Source organism: Labeo rohita, chromosome 8, assembly GCF_022985175.1.
Source record: "Labeo rohita strain BAU-BD-2019 chromosome 8, IGBB_LRoh.1.0, whole genome shotgun sequence".
NCBI classification, from domain to species: domain Eukaryota; kingdom Metazoa; phylum Chordata; class Actinopteri; order Cypriniformes; family Cyprinidae; genus Labeo; species Labeo rohita.
This window is the reverse complement of record NC_066876.1, coordinates 3,387,980-3,408,443: the sequence shown is the minus strand read 5'-3', so window position 1 is coordinate 3,408,443 and position 20,464 is coordinate 3,387,980. Positions and strand designations below refer to the sequence as shown.

At 37.8% G+C, this 20,464-nt stretch overlaps 1 protein-coding gene across 5 annotated transcripts in view; it reads left to right on the top strand.

The window, feature by feature from the left end:
* The first annotated feature begins 388 nt into the window (after positions 1 to 388).
* Positions 389 to 20,464, top strand: part of prdm16 (PR domain containing 16) — a 264,934-nt gene continuing 244,858 nt past the window's right edge. For all 5 annotated transcript variants that reach the window (XM_051117211.1, XM_051117210.1, XM_051117209.1 and 2 more), the window contains exon 1: positions 389 to 631. In XM_051117211.1, coding sequence (XP_050973168.1) covers positions 595 to 631 — 37 coding nt within the window. In that variant the 5' untranslated portion in view covers positions 389 to 594. The remainder of the gene's footprint in view (positions 632 to 20,464) is intronic.

Here is a 20,464-nt window from a genome sequence, read left to right as displayed (position 1 = left end):
CCCAGAGAACATTCATTTAATTTTATTTTCTACGTGTGACCTAAATGAATGATAATTACATAATAATAATAATAATAATAATAATAATAATAATAATAATAATAATAAAGTTTTTAGTAAAGGAATCCGCTTGACATAATTGCATATTTTGAAGCAATACGTTTTCGTGCGCTAAAATCGTTGCTTATTGTTCGGCTGTATGAAATGATCGTGATCACCTTGCGTACGAGGGCTGCGACCTTGACCCCGTCCAGGATCCAGTGTCCAGTGTCGTAGCGGATTCCGCAGGTTCCTGAAAAATAGCACTTATTCCTCTTCAAGAGCTCAAGAAGGGGAGGTGGGGGGCGATCCGAGATGTTGCGGAGCGAGTGGAGGAGGAGGGAAAGAGATAAGTGATCTAAAGGAGACACGATAGGACAAAAAGTGATGATGATGAATACATTGGAAAGTTTTTTGGCCCTGACGAGGGTGTCAGATTGAATGGCCTGTGCGCATGTGCGAAGGTGTCCAAACTGACAATGCTCGTGAGATGAAGATAGCGCTGCTGCTGCTTCTGAGCTCAAGGAGGACGCGAGGAATCTACAAGCCGACAAGATGAGATCCAAGGCGAGGGCGAGAAAACTGGCCAAAAGTAGGTCCTTCTTGCGCTTCTTTCGCTGCCGAGCGGCCGCGCGGTACTTTGAACCCTGGCGCACATCACCAAAGTGTCATTTTCATTGATCAGTTCCTGCTGAGAGCGCGTCTTTGTCCGGTGCGTTTGTTTTTCAGCTCTCAGTTGCATTGAAATCGCTCAAACTCTCCGTGATCCGCGCGTCCACCCTTTAGACCAGATGCTGCCGTGGTGTGCTTGTTCAGAAGTTTCGTATTTGTGATGGTGCTGCTTAGGCTGAAATGGTCAGGAGCGCGTTTCCATGCCGTGCGGTTGCACTCTCTTGTTTTAGCGAAGTCGAGAAACCGTAGAGAATTGTTACACGAAAGTTAGCGAAGAGTTGTCGAAAGGGATAGTAACTTTTTTATTGAGTGGTTCCAGGTCTTGTGAAATCATATTCCTGCTTGTTGAAATAGTGGGCGCTCTAGCACTGCTCATGGACCCCAGGACGCACAGAGAGAGTGTGGAGATCTCCAGAGCTTTCTGCCTGTCCGCTGGATGCCATAGAAGAAGGAATATCAAACAAAACGGACAATTCTTGCGATAATCTTAAATTAGGAGCTTGCATTTAGGAATCCTTGTCCTCTGTGGGGTCTGTTGCGGCTCGGTATGCTTCATCTGCGAATGGCAAATCAATAATGCATACATGTCATATTGAGGAAAATAGAGTCAGCTATTTTCTGGACTCGTTCAAAGGCGAGGAAAAGTGTGTAAATCTCCTCTGGACTCTGCATGATGTCTTTGATTATTGTTTGTTTGCCTTTCATTTGTATTCCGACTTGTTTGTAATAGGTAGGATTTTTGCACTCCGACTATTTTATCATAGTAAGTGCCCGTGAAACTTTTGCATGCGATTATTCACTGCAATGTGGGCATACAGTCATCGCTTGTGCGATTCATTTGAAAATGCTTCTTTTTTTGTTATCGTGTTTTAAACTGCGACACAATCATTTAAGCATTTACTAGCAACGTATTTACAACGAAGTAAATATCGAGCTAAGCGCTGATTTAATATAGGCTCCCAGAAGAAAATTATTTATCAAAGTGAATTTCAATTTAACCGAAGATAGCTTGTACAAGTGCTATGTGAAACAGATGCAACAGTACGCGGTTTTGATAATGCTCAGTCTATGTGTTTCAACGTCCATGTGTATTAAAATATTAAGACATTTTAGTATCTGCATATATGCAGTAAAGCACGCGTGGGCCCGTGACCTGTTGATTCAAATTGCCGGGAGAACGTACAGCCTACTCAGTTTGTTTTGGGACAGAAAAGTGGGCCTCGATATTTTCTCAAGCACACCTCACAACTTCTGTAGCACACGAGACTTGAGAGAATCGCTATTAACAGGTCAGCCTCTCGTTTGTCGTGTTTTGCTGTTGGTCATTCAAGATAAATTCGGGTTTGTTTTGGAGGTCACACGACAGCTCTCTTGAGGTTCAAACCATATACTTCAGACTTTCTTTTATTTACATTTAAAGGCATTTATTGTGTAGTCCTCTGAGAGATTAAAGTTTCGTTTTTGAATTGGAGAGTGTGAAAGGCCTGATCACAATCTTTAAAACACAAGCGCTCATTAAAAAAAAAAAAAAAAAAAAAAAAAAAAAAAAAAAGACTGATAGAGCGAATTCTACTGTTTTCCTTATTTCATGTAGAACTTGTTTTATCTAGTTGCTTTGAACAATCAGTCTTCTGTGCTTCCAGATTCATATTCGACAGATTTACTTTGTGACTGCATTCAATCTGTCTGCGATATCATTTGGTTAAGCTGTTTATTAAAGTCTACGGGTTCCCGAGTTCACAATAAATTCAGCTGCTCACGAAGGCATGGAGATACAATATTGTTTCATATTTATCTGTATTCATATTAATTTAAACGATAGCATACAGTGGTATAACAATTTGTGTATTATTATTATTATTATTATTATTATTATTATTACTATTATAATTATTATTATTATAGAAAAAAACTAATTAGAATGATTCTTTAAAATTGTACGTCATATGTTTTTATATTCTCCTGAAAATATATGTCGACACTATTTTAAAAACGCAAATAATGTAATATCAATATATTGCAAATTTATTATAATTATTATAATTATTATAATTATTTTAATTATTATTATTATTATTATTATTATTATTCGCTCAACTCAACAGTTTGCCGTTTCGTCATTAGCAAACAAATTACAGGTATGACCGAGGACCGTCTTAAAATAAGATCACCTTTTTATGAGACACCGTCGGTCTCTGCTTTTAATTATTTCTCATACCTCAGTGCAGTCAAATATCATAACCATAAATGTGTTTAATTAAACAGTATTATAAAATGTTAATGTGGGCAGCAAGTAAGGCACTAACCACCATCTGGCGGCTGGATCAGCTGCTATTAGTGAACGAATCAAGTGGCCATAAACGCAGGTAGTTACAAGAGCTTGATTCATAATGTTAGGCCTTTCATTCATTTTTCGACGAGCGTTTAATGCTTTCTGATTGAAAATTAATATTCTGTGGCTTATTTATAACCACCGAGTCACTTAGCTGAAGCTCTGTCTTTGATATATTATCATACGATAGTTTAAGCCGAGTTTCAGAGAGAAATCAGTTTGTTCAGGCGCCAGGTAAGCGTGCGTTCGCCTAATGCAGGCTCCCTCTTCTCTCTCTTTCTCTCTCTGTAGGTTTATTTGAACAATTAGCAACCGTTTTGCAATTTTAATACCATAGCCATATTTTAAATCTGAATCAAGTGATCCTATGGAAAATAAGAGCGTGCGATTTGTGTAATGCATTTATGAAATTATTGGAAACAATTAATTATTCTGAGATCAGTTGGGGTTGCGTGTCTAATCAATAATGAAGTCAAACGAGGCCTGGCTCTGTCATAAAAACAGTGCTGAACGACATTTTTTTCTGATTTACAGAGTATGCGCTCCGTGACATTATATACATATATACAGTAAATGACGTCACTGAAACAAATATTGTGTCCGAACACTCATAATTATTAATTCGAATATACAGTAAAGTGACAGATATAAACTTCCGCATTGTAAAAATATGCATATTTTTGTACGATAGTTTTTATTTATTTGTTTGTTTATTTATTTATCACATTTGAAACCTTTTGATACTCTTGTTTAATATACTTGTTTTATTTTTATAACACAGGTTCTTTATTTCATTGCATTTTTGTCATGTTTTTCCTCTTTCACTTAAATGTGGGCTTTAATTTCCCCTGTTTACGTTATGATGCTGTCTTTGAGGAGAAACAAATAGTTGCACATAGAAATAAAATAGCAATAACAAATCAAAAAAGTTCTTGTGTAGCCTGAGTTGTTTTGACAGAAGTAATAAAATCAAGCCATAACACTGTAAAGCTACAATGGAAGCTGTGTGTGATGTCTTGCTAGAAGACACAGCCTGTCAGCACTCAAAACTGGGCTTTTACAGGCAAAATGGCTGACATTTAGCTTTAAGCTAGCCGAATGTGTATGCGCACAATATGCTTTTACACATGAGAGCTGGTGAACAGACTAATGGTGCGTGAGCCATTAGAGAGACGTATAACTCCTCACACATAATCTATGAGATGTAAGTTTGTCTTTGATAAGAAGCTCTTGTTAAAAGCCATACGAAAGTATCGGTTAGACTGTGAGAAAATCATTTAATGACTCTGTGACACAAAACAACCACACACACACACATACAGGTGAGCATGGCTTTGTTTTAACACCGACGGATTGACTGTCATTAACCGTAATGAAACCAGTTTGTGTTTGATAATGTTACAATCTTGGCATGTAAAACTGCACACAGAATGGATGCATACACATATTTGCCCTCGGTGGAAGCCTGTAGGGCAGCTTTTGACCAGACGGCCTGCTTAGTTAACCCCAATCTTGAGCGAGAGGAAAGGTTGATGGGTGGCTTATGGAACGCAGGCAGAGCTGGCACAGTTTCCCGTCGAGAGTAAGCGCCTGCCCACCTGAGCTCAGCTCGCTGCGTGAATCGCCCTGTGCTTCCCAAAGGTGAGGCAGCTCAACTCAACCTTGCTCACATTTGTCACACGTCATTCATTCTGCTTAGTTTTTTTTTTTTTTTGCACTGTACTGCGCTGTTATTGTTCGCTTGTGGCACCTCTTTATGACATCATAGTGACTCGTTTGTGGGAGGGCCTTTTCCGCGTGTGTCTAAACACTGTTTCAGCTGTTCACTGGAACTGCACACCCTTTTTTTCTTTCTTTTTCCTTTTTCGTTTACCCAATTGTAGGAAAAGTCACTTTTTTGACCATGTTTTGGCAAGTCCCGTGCATACCTTAAAGATGACTTTAGTGTCTTGCTGCGTTTCCTCCCAGCACAACGCATTTTATTTGTTTCTCAAGTCATGTTTTTTGAGAAAAAGTGGATATATAAGAGCAGGCCCCCATGCTGTGGAGCAGAGCAGGGTGCAGCGTGCAGGAGGGGAAAGACAGCCATTACAGAACTGTTAAAGCCATGTCTGCGAGAGAGACGTGCTTATCATGTTACAGCCCAGGCTGTCTGCAACTCCTTGGCTGTAGAAGCGGACGCACTGGTGTTTTTTTAAGGTGTTTGAGTGAATTGTAGCCCATTATTCTTTCTAGCTAGGAGTGTTGTCTTATAGCTGCCACTGAACACTGAACTGAAGTACTCATTTATTTTGAATAATTAAACTCAGACTGAATTTTTGTATCAAGATAGAGCATTTAGTCTGTTTGCAATTATTATATTTTTAAATATATGTTGTAATTATAATAACTATAAAATACATCCAAATGCATGCAAAATATTATATATTTATTATTTAAAAAAAATAACAAATGACAAAAATTATATTGGACCAAATAATATTAATTTGTCCATTGATGCATTGATTCATTCTTGATGTTAATACAGTAAGCGTGCACTCTAAAAAAGTTATTTGGCAACCCATTGCTGAATAAATATGAGTTATTTTGACCCAGTTAGCCAGGTTATATACATTTTTGTAGGGGTGTTCCTTTACACAGTGCTGTGTCAGACAGTGTCATATTGAAGGTTATTCAGTGTAAACAGCAACACTGCATTCTAAGATCTCTGTTATGTATATTTATGAAAGGGAAAGTTTATACAGTATATTATATTTAAGCAGTGGCAAGTCTTTGACAATCATAAAATCTAGTCTAGTGAACGGTTTTAGGAAGTGGCAGGATCAACCTTGGGAAATGTTTTGCATGTGCAGTTAACAACATGAACACATGCAATGATCAAGAATAAGTATGCATTCAGTAAATGCTGATCTGGGATCAGCACCCACCGCTCAACCTACAGTACTCTCTCGTATAAGTGCAAACAAGTGCTGGTCTCAGCTCTGCTGGCTAAAAAAAATGTACACACTGAAACGTTCTTTTACATTACGATCTCCGAAGGCTCTGTTGCTGGAGTTGGTCGATACTGTACAAGGAAAAAGTAGCTTTGTACACCCACCGGGAAGGACTGTGAGAAATAATTAACCCTGCATCATGTGTTCAGAGTTGCTAATTTTAGGCCGTAAAACGTCTTGGTGTCGTAACTCCTGCCCAGAACGGAGCGCCAGGAAAGTTTCCATCCAACATTTCGAGGCACCCAGCTGTGCTGCGTTTTAACGGCGAGCCAAATTAATATGGTTACGGACGGTCCGCATTCAGCAAAAGCTGAGCTCAAAGAAGTCGAAGAATTTCTCACGGCCGCGTTAGTTATATAAAAACAACGAGGGGTTGTAATATTTGTGGGGGTCCATGAAATGAATTTGTTTTTTGATATTTGGAGGGAAATTCCTCACATGAAACCTAATTTTTCCCCCCGTGTAGCATGCAGCAACATAATTTTCCTCTGGAAGCCAACACACTTCCTATATATCCAAGCAGGCTAGCGTGGTGGTTTTGGCAGTTTTCGGGATGTTTAGAGTGGCAGGTCACCCTTGCAGCGAGGACATGCACACACACAAGCGTAATTCCCCGCTGAAGTTCCCATGCATCAGCACAGCTACCGTAGGCTGTTTGGCCAGACCTTGATGTTGCATCCTTTGGCGATAAGAGAGTGGATGTCATTCCCCAGCGGGCCACTCGAGCCGAGCATTACTGCTCGCCGCTCACTTTCAACTTCTGCAGCGAGCGCATTTTCAAAGGGCCCGGCCTCCACATTTATCTTTTGAACTCATCTTCTGTCCTCCATCTTTTGTCATTACGGGGGAAGATGGGCAGCTCTGTCTCATTAGGATGGTATGACGTACCGTAATGGCAGTGGTAGAGTCGTTTTGTACTTTAGAGATAGAGTGCTTAGATTTGCTTTGATAAAGACGTCTTTCATGTTTGCAAAGCCCTCTGTCAGCCCGTCATCATTGCTCATAATTGGACGGTGCGGTATGCTGGGATCCACTGTAATTGAACCATCATTATCCAGTGACTTTCTCAGCCTATATTTGCTTAATGCTCAACTTTTCTTTGTACGAGAGCGAGGGGTGGGATCGTACGGCGTGTACCAGATGAATGCTCTTGCTTACTGCCCCTTCAACTATTTTTGTCCATGAAAATTGGCTTAATTACGTGAATGGTTGTTTCTCTTTGCTCTGCGTCGCAACACAATTAGTCCATCTCCCTGGCTGCAATTTGTTTTCATAAAAAACGAGAGTGTTGGCACGCTGATTATGAAGCTCGCGCTCTCGAGGGAGAGGCGGCACTATTGGTGTGTTAAATTTCATTAACTACAGTGCGGCTTACTGGAAAAATATATAAAACCTCAAGCTGCCGCCATTTTCTTTAACCACTTTAAGGCCGACATCCTAAACAAATCATTACTGGCACACACACGCACAGCGACCCTGGCCACTTTCGTGCACTTTATGTAAGTTTCATGCTCGTTAATCTTCATTCAATGTCCTAAAATAAAGAATCGTTCAATATATTATCCTAAAAATCCTGCTTTTAAACCTTCTGCTTTTTTAACAGGTGAACAATGAAACTTTATGTACATTTCTAATGTAAAGCTTCTAAAATAAATTATTGTTTAATAAATGTTTCTAAAAATCATTTATACACTGAAAAACGTAATATTATGCAGTTTTTAATATTATAACACGATTAAGATAATGTGGGTTAGTTAAGATGCATTTTATGTATTTTCAAAAGTTATTTGCGTAATCTCATTTTTACTGTCACCTTTCAATAGGCTACTAGATCTAAAGCGTGTGGCATATGGGTGTTTTCCCTTCGGTCAACAGAAAAAAAAAAAAAAAAAAAAAAAACTAAAGCCCTCGTCAGATTGTTAGTGAAATGCTGAGAAGGGGTTTTTAGGGAGTCAGCAAAACATTTCAAGATGGGCTATTAACTTCAATCTCGAACTGTGATTTGCCTGTCCGTGAAGGCGCAGGCTCTCTCCAGCGAGGCTCCGGTTCCAGCGTAATGATGAGGCTGTGTGTGAAAATATTGAATTGCAAAAACATCCAGTGTGTGAGCTTGTGTGAATGTGCCTTTCAGCGCAGCGCCGGCGCTAAACTCGCAGTGTCTGAGTGATGGACAACAAATGGCATTTTGTGCTGGGCAGACGCCCCATCTCTGGCAGTCAGGCTGAGGGGCCGTTATCAGCCGTGCATCTGACCCCTGGATATTTCACCGCCTCTGTCAGCCATCTGACACTGGAGTCTGACGCGTCCTAACAAATGAAATGGAAACCTGAATATGGCTTTTTGTCAGTCAGAGGCAGTGTAGCTTCAGTTGACTGTGCATCAAACTTTTAAAGGTTACACTTTCTTCTGAAAAAAAATGCTTTGAACTCATGAAGCTACATGCTACTCAGCATTTAAAGTAGTTTACTTTTAAAGCCTTAAACACCAAACACCATCATTTATACACAGTAGCAGCATTTAACTAAATATGGTCATATTATTTTGTATTTTGAAACATAAAAGAAGAGTTCAATAAGAATCAGTGAATCGTTTTGAAATGAATCAGACTTTCTAAACGCTCAATGGACATTTTAGATGAGCCTGTATATGCAATACATCACGTTTTATAACGCTACAACGATACTCTTAGTATAAAAGTAGCTTTTTACTGGAAACGATGTTCTGTTATGAAAACTGCTGCTATAAGTAAAACTGTGCTACAAGTAAAAAGACTTAACATTTTATAAATTGTACCAAACTTGACAAAAATGTCTGTTAGTCTACATGTCTGATAACCATACAGACACCAGTAGCACTTTACTTTACAGTCTTCTTCCACGTGTACATACGTATGTAATTATTACAACAATTACAATAACTGGGTAACTAAGTACTTAGGGGAGCGTGGGGCACAAACTAACGCAGGGTTAGTTGTACCACGCGTCGTTTAAATGTTTCCACACATGCTAGCGTAACCAAATTTACAGTTACTAGTTGCCATAACATCACTATACAGAGAAATTAATTAATTGCGCCAAAATTAAAGATTTCGCTGAATATTTATTTTACCATAGTGAAAGAAAATTTCTTCAGAAAATGTTTCATCACATTTTTGGGATTAATTTAAAAGTAGACAAATCTGCTATTATTTTAATCCCCAATCTGTTATTTATCAGTTTAGATAGTTTAATGCTTCACAAACTGGCAGAAGACACTAACCAGTTTTATATTCCAGTTGTGTTGATGGGGAACGTTGTAACACTGCGTTATGATGTGCCCCGCTATTATTAAACTATGCAATTCAATGACATTAGCAATGTAATTTTCACTATTTACTTTTATGGATTTTAATAAGAAACCACAAGAAACAGGTGAATAAAGACTCACAATCAATGTTTAATGTTGGAAAATCGTTATTTATATTATATAGAAATGTAAAGCATTTTGGCTGGTTTATGTGTCTCATGTTCTATGAGAGCTGTGTTTGGGGGGGAGGGGAGTGTTTTTCTGAATGTCTGAATGTGTTTCTTAATTTGTGCACATTGTTTTCAACTATACTGTATAGCTGTGTTTTTGTGATCAGGGCCGTCCCACGCATGGTTGCAATGCGTTCATTGTCAAACTCCAAAATTTGATTTTTTTTAAATTCTTAAAAAAAACACCATTATTTTATTTGAAAAGTTAATCATTTTATTTTATTGACAAAATATTTTAGTTTGTTGTGTATTTTTTTATATTAGATCAGATAACATTTTAAGCTGTCATATGGTCATGTTACAACGTGCCCCTCACATGTTACAATGTACCCCACCTATGGGGCATGTTGTCACAGTTCACTTCCTTCCTTTTGAGGTAAATACTGAAAAATGTATACACTGTAACATGAAACAAAGTGGCATATTTGTACTAAGTGTAAAATTAATGTGGATAAAAACATAGGCCCTGAACCCTGCGTGGATTTACGCTAACTGAGAAAATCAAGAAGTGTTACGCTACCCTAAACCTACCCCTAAATCTAACCTTAATCCATGTAGTTACCATATACTGCAAGTACTATCTTGGGTAAGTACACTGTAAGTACACATACTGTAAAATAAAGCGTAACCAAGATAACTATATCAATAACTAGTGTCCACACAAGCAGACAATAACATTCTATTATAACACTGTGTCTACAGCAGATATAAACAGGGCATAAAGATTATTCTGCCAAAACCAAAAAATCACGTACAGTAATCGTACGTCAAGCACTTGCGCTACTTCTGAGTACATGACCAATGGATTTGGAGAGTTACTGTTGATTTAAATGCTCAAGCTTTTTAATGCAATCAATTCTGATTTTTACATTTTTTTTTTTTTTTTTAAAGTGATTCCAATGATATTGTTCCTCTGTGCTGTTATCAGTATAACCTACACTTCGTATTTTACCAGGTTGTATAATAATATTGCGAAAAACAATTAAAGGAGTAACAATAATGCGTATCAACATGTGTGCCACAAGGTTGCGGCAGTTTTTAATCTGTGTGTTAATAATCAATTTTTATGGCACATCTATTAGGTGGCGGCGAAGCGTGTGCGTGCCTGCAGTTTAGGTCCGTTTAGAGGCCTGTTGCTGGTTCTGTGCAATAATGTTCACGAGAGGAGCTGTTGAATTCGGGGAGGGTGTACGAGTTGGCCGCATGTCAGGCCCCCCTCGCCCCGGCTACTTCCCCCGGCCCTTTTCTCTCTGTGAAGCGCATGTTGGCACCGGTGCCCCTTTTCCGACTGCTGTCCACTTCTTCAGCTCCTACCCCCTTCTCTCTCTTGTGTTTTTCTTCTTCTTTATTTCACTCGCTCTTCCTCCGCTCTGGAAGCTCCAGCACAGGCCTTTGAAAGGATGCGGCGCTTTGTCCGGGCGATAAAAGATGCCATAGTTTCCCTTTTCCTCTCCTTTCTCGCCGTCCCTCAGCGGCTCTTGTAAAAGTGCAAATTGTCCCCTCCGAGGGGTTGTCCTCCTGGCTTCAGAAGGCCCCGAATCCAGCCTGTTAATTACGCTGAAGATTCCATCTCTGCAAAAAGAGCTGAGATTCCCACAACCACCTGGCCTTCTTTTCTTGTCGGCTTTGATGGCAGGCACCCCACCCCTCTCCTCCACCTCCTCCTCCTCGTACCACACTTTTCTCTCTCTCACTCATTAATAGAGGTTTTGAATTGCTTTCTGACCCTGACAAACTGCTCTTGTTGAAAAGCAGATGAGAGCAGGAACAGGAATGAGCACTGGTGGGGGCGACGGTGTTGATGGGATTGAAGAGAGTTGGTGTGAGTATGTATCAAGTCCGCCGCTGTTCGGTTTGGAGACTGTAAAGGTAGGGGTTGCGCTGTCTAGTCAGTTAGCGCTGCCGCTAGTTGACGCGTTGGATCTGTTTCGATTTGTCATGGATCACATGACTTCACTTGCGCCTGTTCTGCAGAACACAAACTGCATAAAAGAACCTGTAACAGTCATATATATATATTAAATATAGCTTTACACATACTGTGATTAATAAAAAAAAAAATACTTAATGGAAAATGAATGCATAAACCAATAATTAAAATAAATAAAATACTGCAGACAGATGACAAGAATGCTTTCTGTGTAAATGGTGTCTAATTAAACTGACTACATTTTTGCTAAATGTATTGTTTATATTTAATGGAAGTAAAACACTGCATGTGGAAATTTGTAAAATAATATATTGACTTTTTATAACTGATTGATTGTAGGCAAATAAAGCGTTATTTGCAGATAATTTTGGCCACGGTCACTCAAAAAATGAAATGCATAAGCTCAGCTCAATGAGGTATATGATCAGTCTGCTCAAAAAAAAAAAAAAAAAAAAAAAAAAAATGGTGGTAATATGACATAGTGAGAGCTTTATACGCAATTTTGTGAATTTTTGAAGTATAATGAGATGGGAAAAATATTATTGGAAATTACACATTGGAAAGTGCCCTATTTTATTTTATTTTATTTTAGAAAGTTACTATTACCTGTATGTACAAAGTCAGCAAGTTTTATTTATTTTATTTTATTTTATTTTATTTTATTTTATTTTATTTTATTTTATTTTATTTTATTTCATTTTATTTTATTTTATTTTGTTTTGAAAGTTGCTTTACCCTGTATGTGCAAAGTCAGTTTTAGTCCAATGCAATAACTATTATTTTTGGGAAAAAGCAATTCCTCTCTAGGCATACCATTATTATATTATATTATATTATATTATATTATATTATATTATATTATATTATATTATATTATATTATATTATATTATATTTGAATGGATACTTATCTTAATAGGTCACTCAGAGACTGAAGTGCATAAGCTCAGAGCAATGAGGTCTACAATCAATCTGTTCCAGGAAAAAAAAAAAAAAAGGCATAGTAATATGGCATAGTAAGAGATTTAAAAGCAATTTTCTGTAGGACAGTAATTTTTGAAGTTTAATGAGGTGGGAAAAAATATTATTGGAAAGTACTTTTTTTTTTTTTTTTTATTTTTTTATTTTTTTATTTTATTTTATTTTATTTTATTTTATTTTATTTTATTTTATTTTATTTTATTTTATTTTATTTTATTTTATTTTGTTTTGTTTTAGAATAGAATACAGAATAGAATAGAATAGAATAGAATAGAATAGAATAGAATAGAATAGAATAGAAAGTTGCTATACCCTGTATATGCAAAATGGCTTTTTATTTTTATAGGGTAGCAGATAAACGACAGGGAAATACAGGAAAAGAGAGAGGGAACAGGTTGTTTGTTTGTTTGTTTATTTAGTTATTTATTTATTTATTTATTAGAAAAAAAAAAATCTTACATTTGAAACAACATGAGGCTGAGCAAATGATAAAAGCATTCTCATTTTGTGCTGAACTATACCCTTAAGTGGACCTCAGTTCGGACGTTTTAGGTCAACAACAGAGTGACAATCCCGAAACAAATTTGTTTTCCATTGCGTTTAATTTGCGGCGCTCTATTGAATCCCGAGCACCGATCAATATGTTCTCATCCCACTCCAGCAGTGCCGAGCTCCACGTGAAAGAGCAAGACAGATAGAGAAAGGCAGGATTGAGAGAGATCAAGGCTTTGGAAGGTAAACAAATTGCTCTATTATACCCTCTGTGTGTATGACATTATCATGGGATGGTCTCAGGGGAGAGGCTTTCACCAGATTAGAAGCGTCTACAAAGGGAAGAGGGACGTTCCTGCACTGTACTGGCAGAGCGCCACAGTCCTCGTCCACCCGGGAGATAATCATTAACTCCCCCACACAAAGACGCACGGCAGTCCGCTCGCAGGCCCGCTTCTGTTTGGCCCGTTCGGACACTCTGCAGAGGGCAGGCCAGAGTCGTCCGCTCAGAGGTGTAGCGCACGTGCTTGAGGAGGAAGTACACCTGCCTTTTCAAACAAATATTTAGGCAACTTTTGACCCTTTCGGGCTCACCTAGTTTGAAACTTTACGTACAGTTTCCTATCGTTTCCTCCACAGAGAAACTCATTTTAACAATAACCAATAAACAAAAATTGTTAAGCAATGTTTTTTATTTTATTTTATTTTATTTTATTTTTTGGCCGAAATTTGAGAATCTGGAATCTGAGGGTGCAGAAAAATCAAAATACTGAGAAAATCACCTTTAAAGTTGTCCAAACGAAGTTCTCAGCAATGCATATTACAAATCAAAAATTAAGTTTTGATATATTTAAGGTAGGACATTTACAAAATATCTTCATGGAACATGATCTTTACTTAATTTCCTAATGTTTTTAAGGAAAATTTATTATTTTGACTCATACAATGTATTGTTGGCTATTGCAGCAAATATACCTGTGCTACTTTTGATCGGTTTTGTGGTCCAGGGTCACATATATTAACATATAATATTATATAATATTACACCACTAATACTGATACTGAATTTTATTTGGTTTGTAAAAACTTTCCCATTTTTTGTTATTATTTTATTTTATTTTATTTTATTTTTATTTTTAATTTTATTTATTTATTTATTTTTTGATAATCAGTGGCTATAAGTGAATATTTTGATACAGTAGTTTATTTGTTTATTTATTTATTGATGTGCATGCTTTGTAAAATAAGTAGTTCAAAAAATAAATGAATGAATGAATGAATCAGTAAATCAATCAATGAATCAGTCAATCAATAAATGTATGTGACAGCATTTCATATATTAAAACATATGTTTTTTTTGTTTGTTTTGTTTATTTATTACCTGCTGTTCTATTAATATATAAAATGCTGTCACATTTAATTTATGTATTTATTTATTTAAACTAAATATTTTACAAAGCATGCAAATGAATGAATAATAAATAAATAAACAAATAAATAAATAGTCTTGATCTTTTTTTTAACTTTTTTTTTTAAATCAAGCATTTGAATAAAACTTATAATTTGCAATTATGAGTGAGGTTCAAACCTTACCAAAAAAAAAAAAAAAAAAAAAAGAAGAGGGGGAGAGAAAAAAAAAAAAGGAATTAGGCAGCTAAAATAAGCCATTTTGACTGCTCTTTTTCATCAATGAGGCCTTTTCTGTGGATATCTCTGTGGATTTGTGTGATTTAGAGCGTTTGGAGGGTTGTAGAGGGCAGCGTTTTGACTCACACAAGTCTACTTTGTGACTTGTGATATTTGCTTTTTCTCTCTCTCAGTCTTTTTCTCCGCGTCGACTCAGCCCACATCCTTCAGCTCGCATAAAGTGAAGATCCGGTTTCGGAGTAGTGTTTTATGAGCGGTTAGAATACCAGCCTGTGTGGTTTTTTTGTCCTCTCCTAAGCTGACCATTCACAAATGTCTCTGAGGTTTCTGAAGATGTCAATTAAAGTTTTAATTGGAAATAAGTTATTCGAAACAAATGCCTTTTCTTCCCGAGGATGGCCTGTCAGTCAAATTGAAGTTCCTGATGTTGGCATTATTGAGATTATTTTCAGGCTTTTGAGGTTTTTAGGGAATTCCGCACAGTCTCACTGCACATTTCGTTGTTGTGACAACTCTGGCAACTGTTACGGCTTTGCGGAGGGAATGATGTAAACAGGCGATGCTGCCACGGCTCGGATTCGGATTTCGAGCCAATAATGCGTGAGAAAATAATTGTATATATATACACACAATGTACACTTATGTACACAGTACCAGGCACAATTCCTATACAAAGCGCTCCGGTTTCAGCGTATCTGGCGTTGGCCGTGCGCAGCGGCAGTCAGATGAGCTCGGACGGGCCTACGAATGTTTTGTGTTACGTCTCCTGAGAAACACAGGATCACACTCAAACTGACTTTTGCTTTTCTAGCCAATTATATGATTCATTTCCTCAGCTATTGTGAAATTCGGCGCAACATTTTGTTGTAATGGAAGTCGGAGGTGCTGAATTTTAAATGCTGTTGACAGCTGAAATTATTTATTTATTTATTTATTTATCGTGATGTTGCTTATTGTGACTGCTTTCGGCATGGCTCTGTCCCCTTACTGCACCTATACGCCACCTGGGGTCCATTATCCGGGTTTTGTTTATTATTCTTCGGTGTTTGAATGGCATATTTGGAATGTCAGGAGGTCAGAGGTCACCGGTTTAGGTTGTTTTAGAGCACACCGGTTGCCCTTGCTACTTACTACAGTTACGGCGTGTGGATCAAGTTCAACTATGTGTGTGTGTGTGTGTGAGACAGAAGATCTGGCTAATTTTCCTGCTGCAGAGTTAGTTACACAGAAAATCGATAAAAAATTTAAACCAGGTTTTGGTCTGGTCTTTGATGGGTCAGATTTTTTGATAATTGCATTTCCAGACAGCCGTGACTGCTGTTAAAAGGCAACAGATTCTACGTTATCACATATCACAACATGTTAAGAGCTGCAATCTTCCCTTGACATTTGCATTCGAATGTTTGGAGAATAATTATTATGTACATGCATTATGCGTTTTATATGCATTGCAGTAGATGAAGTGCCACGAGAGGTCAATATAATATATTTTTGGTCTGATCAGAAATATTTTAGAGGATCATTCAATATGTACTTAGTCAGAAGCTCCTAAATAGTTAGACTTGATCTTTACCTCAAACCAAGAGCTCCAGTAATACACAGTAAAAAATAAATAAATAAATAAAAATTCTGTGAAATAACATACAAAAGTATGTGTTTTACCTATATTTATATTTCAATATAACAACATTCTGTACATTAATCGAACAGCAGGCTAAATGAAAATGAAATTAAATGAAAAACCATCAAATGTCCCATATGGTAAATTCTGGAAATATCAATTTTTACTGTATAATTTTATTGGATGTGTTTTAAAAATGCACATGTTTTTACTGTAACATTTTTACATTTTTACTTTTACTGTCAAAAATATGTTTTATTTATTTATTTTTTTTTTTTTTTTACTGCACCACTACATTTTGGGTTGTATTTCTGATCTTATTTTATATGCATATTAAATGAATGAATGAATGAATGAATGAATGAATAAATAAATAAATAAAAAAATAAAAACTAATTCAATGAAGTAATATACCAAAATATGGTTTTACCTATATTTATATATTAATATATCAACATTTTATATACTAATATAACAACAAGGAAAAAAAAAAAAACTGAAAAAATTTGAATGTGAATTCACACAGAAAATTCTCGGAATATCAGTTTAAATTTTTCATTGTAGAATTTTATAGGATATATTTTAAAAATGTACAAGGTTTTACTGTAACATTTTTACATTATTACTGTAACATTTTTACTGTCAAAACTATTATCTTTTTGTTTAAATAATTGTACACAACTAATACATTTTTGAGTGTATTTCTGATCTTATTTGCTATGTATATTAAATCAATCAGTCGATAAAACTTTATTCATTTGTTCATTCATTGAATGCCATTTAAAGACTAGGTCTGTCACTGTTCTCTTGGTTTCAGAGGTAATATATTTTGTTCTTGCGTTACACTTGATTGTAATGACAAGAAAGACAATAAACTTGACTCGCCTATGCCAGTTCGAGACCCCTAACGTGTTTGCTACAGGCCAGGAAAGGCACACACGCGCACATAAAACGTGCTGAAACGGTAACTGTTGCGAATGGGATCGTCCCTCCCTCTGTGCATGTCAGCACTCTCTCTTTTAATTAAAACTAGGTGTGGGACTCCTGCCTGTTCTTTTGACACCTCCCTATTTATCTACCGGACACAGTTCAGGGCGAGACCTGTGCAGAAGGGAAGATTTTTGTTTTAAGAGACTTTTCTTTGATGCCAAGTTCCTCCTGAAAAAAAGAGCCGCCACATCTGACTCGAGTTTGCTGAAATAACAGCAAATGTTTGTCTTGTATTGTATGGCACGCCGTTTGAAAAGCAATAAAGCCCCTCTTCCAGCGCCTAAAGCACCTCTTAATAAAATAGTCAAGAATAACTGCTTTACCCTAATCTCTGCCATAGATTACATAGCTCGGGGCGGGAAATTAGCAGCAGACCCCCATGGCTCTCTCCGCGGCTAGCGGCAACGGCCGCTGAACTTTACTCCGCTGCTTTATGTCTATGAGGGCAACGTCCTTTTTATTGAAATGATATTAGAAGCAACATGTGGCTAATGTGATCAAATTTTCCATGGCCTGGTCCCGATCAGGGGTGAAGAGGCTATGGCTACAAACACACTCATTGACAAATAAGAGTCCCGCTGCTAAAGGTCAAGGGTGTGCGAGTGTGTGTTTTTAAAGAGTGTGTAGGTAAGCATGTGTGTGTTTGGCAGTGAAATAGCTAGCGCTGACGCTATTAATGGACAGTTCCGATTCTCAATTCTGATTGGATGAGCCGTTTTTAGAACCCGTTTAAAAATGCACGTCTGCGACCAAACATTCTATATTATGTTGCTTGGCAACCATACAGCCTCATAGTTGGTAGAACTGTATAACTTTGTTTCTTCTGTCAAACACAAAAGGAGATATTTTGAAGAATGTTGGAAACCCAACAGTTTGGTTACCATTTTCTTCCACCGTATGGTTGAAAACCACTGGGACTTTTCTTAAAATATCTTCTTTCAAGTTCCTCAGAAAAGGCACAAAAGCTGTTACTGGGGTGGTGACTTTTCAAAATGCACACATTTGTACCTAAAGGCTTCATATTGGAAGCTAAAAGGTACATATTAGTACCTAAAAGGTACAAAATGTACTTTTTTGAAAAGGTACCGCCCCAGTGACAGCTGTTGTACCTTTTTTCTGAACAACATGGGAGTGAGTAAATGATGACAGAATTTCCATTTTTGGATGAACTATGCCTTTAGGAACTAGGAAACAATTACATTGAGCAGCAGTGCAAATAGTACTGTCCAAGAAAATGTTGTGAAATACCTGATTTCGTAATTGTCTAGGAGCTGATGTGACCTTAGCAGGTTTTTAAAAAGAGATCAACAGAAAACCGAGAGGGAAAAAAGACAGATAAAAAGCACGAATGGACATACTGTAAGAAAACAAAACATCTTCATGTCAGAAACATTTAGTCGAATGTGTTTAAAATTAAGATGGTTGGTATCTTTTCAAAAATTCTGTTTGATGTTCAGGTCCAGCTAAATAATCTGTTTGGAATCAAAAATGAAAGCACTGGATAAAACATTTCAAATGTTAATAAAAGAGATACTCTGGAACATGTTTTTACTGCGAAGGGTATAAAACCAAATTTTTAAATATTGTTTTACAGAGCACCTGGGCTTTATACGGCCCCTCCTGTCCCTCCACGGGTTTGTATGCAGTAGTGGGGTTTATTTTCCCAAGCGCCTCTCGGGTATGATAGAATTCGAGTGCTCACACATATGAGCTCATCGCTCTACTGGTGGGCCACAACTGCAAAATGTTAACTGTCATCAGGATAATTTAAGTATTTGTAAGTTGTTTCCTTTGCAGCAAACGGAGAGATATCTCACGTTACCTTTCAGCCTCATCGCGCACTTTTGTCCCGAAAGCAGTCGTCCGCCGTCCCATCGACCGTTCGCGCCAGGTTCCCTCTCGAAGTACCAATAATGAGATTTATGCCAAGCGTCTTCTCCCTCCCCCCAAATGTTTTGCGGCGTCCACAAAGCTTGATTCAATTACAACGCTGGGTCGTTCTCAGATCTCAAGTCCGTTTTCAATTGAAGCAGGTCATGCTTCGTGTTTCTCATTGTCTTGACAGACTTTTTGAACTAATCAGATCTGGGGGGTCACAACTGGTTTTGTTTCAGGTCTTCAGTCGTGCGCACGTCCCCCCACCCTGCCCCAAATTGGATTTTCAATCAGGTCGGTGTCCGATAGCGTCCAGTGTCCGCTTTGAAGTGGAGGAACTTTCTCTGTCCCCTCAAGCCAGAGCTCCTTATCTGTTGCAACGGAGGACTATTGTTTCAATCGGCCAGACATTGTTAATTACCCTTTTCATTGGAGTGAAGAGGCAGGTAAAGACAAATCCAATTTTGCCACGCTTGCATTTGACCTGGGACACAAGCCCCAGGCCAGCGGTCTTGAATTACACGACCTCTGGAAAGTTCCCTGACTTTCAACTCTTTTTTTTAAAGAGAGAAAGTGTGAATGCAGATGAGGAGCCACTTTAAAGGTTTCAAAGTGCTTTTAAAGACACTACATTGTTGAGAAACCATTGGATGAACCGGCTGAGGATGTTTTTTTTCGGGAGTTCGAGCAGCGAAAGTAGTCGGGACAGTCTGTCTGAAAGGGGCTATTCTTCCTCCCGTGAGCACATCAGCTTGTACAGCTGTTGAAGCAACGAGAGCAATTATCACCCGTTTACCACTGTTGATTTGTGAGGGCTTTCTCTGGGGCTCTGTGGAATGCCCCTTTTTCAGGGTTTGTTTTTGGGGGTTTCTCAGCTCACAGACAACTTTCAGAAGAGGATTTTCCTAATTGTTTGATCACATCTGTCTTCTGTGCCTGAGGAGGAAACAGCTAGCTTCATGAGCATTCATGAGCATAAACATGAGCATTTATAAAGGTTAAGTGTAAAGCAGAAGCAAATTCAGTAGTAGCCAACACAATGAATCCACTTCAGGTCATCTGGCTCTTTGTATTGGCAATATTTTGACATTGTGCTTTAAGAGGTGCTTTGTTGTTTGTGGTTGAGGGGTCACTTTAGTTTTTTTGGCTTGAGGTGATAAGACGGGCTTTAGGGACATTGGGGAGGGGGCGCAGAGGTAATGGGCCTTACTAAAGGTGCTGGAAGGCAACTGAAGGGCAGAGAGATATTTCCCTAGTGTGTGAGAGTGTGTTTGTGACCTAGCCATACTTTAGGGACAAAACTGCTGCAAAATGTCCCCAGAAGAAAGCCAAATCTGACAAAACCTTTTTGAGAACGTCCTCAAAGGGGGAATGTGGT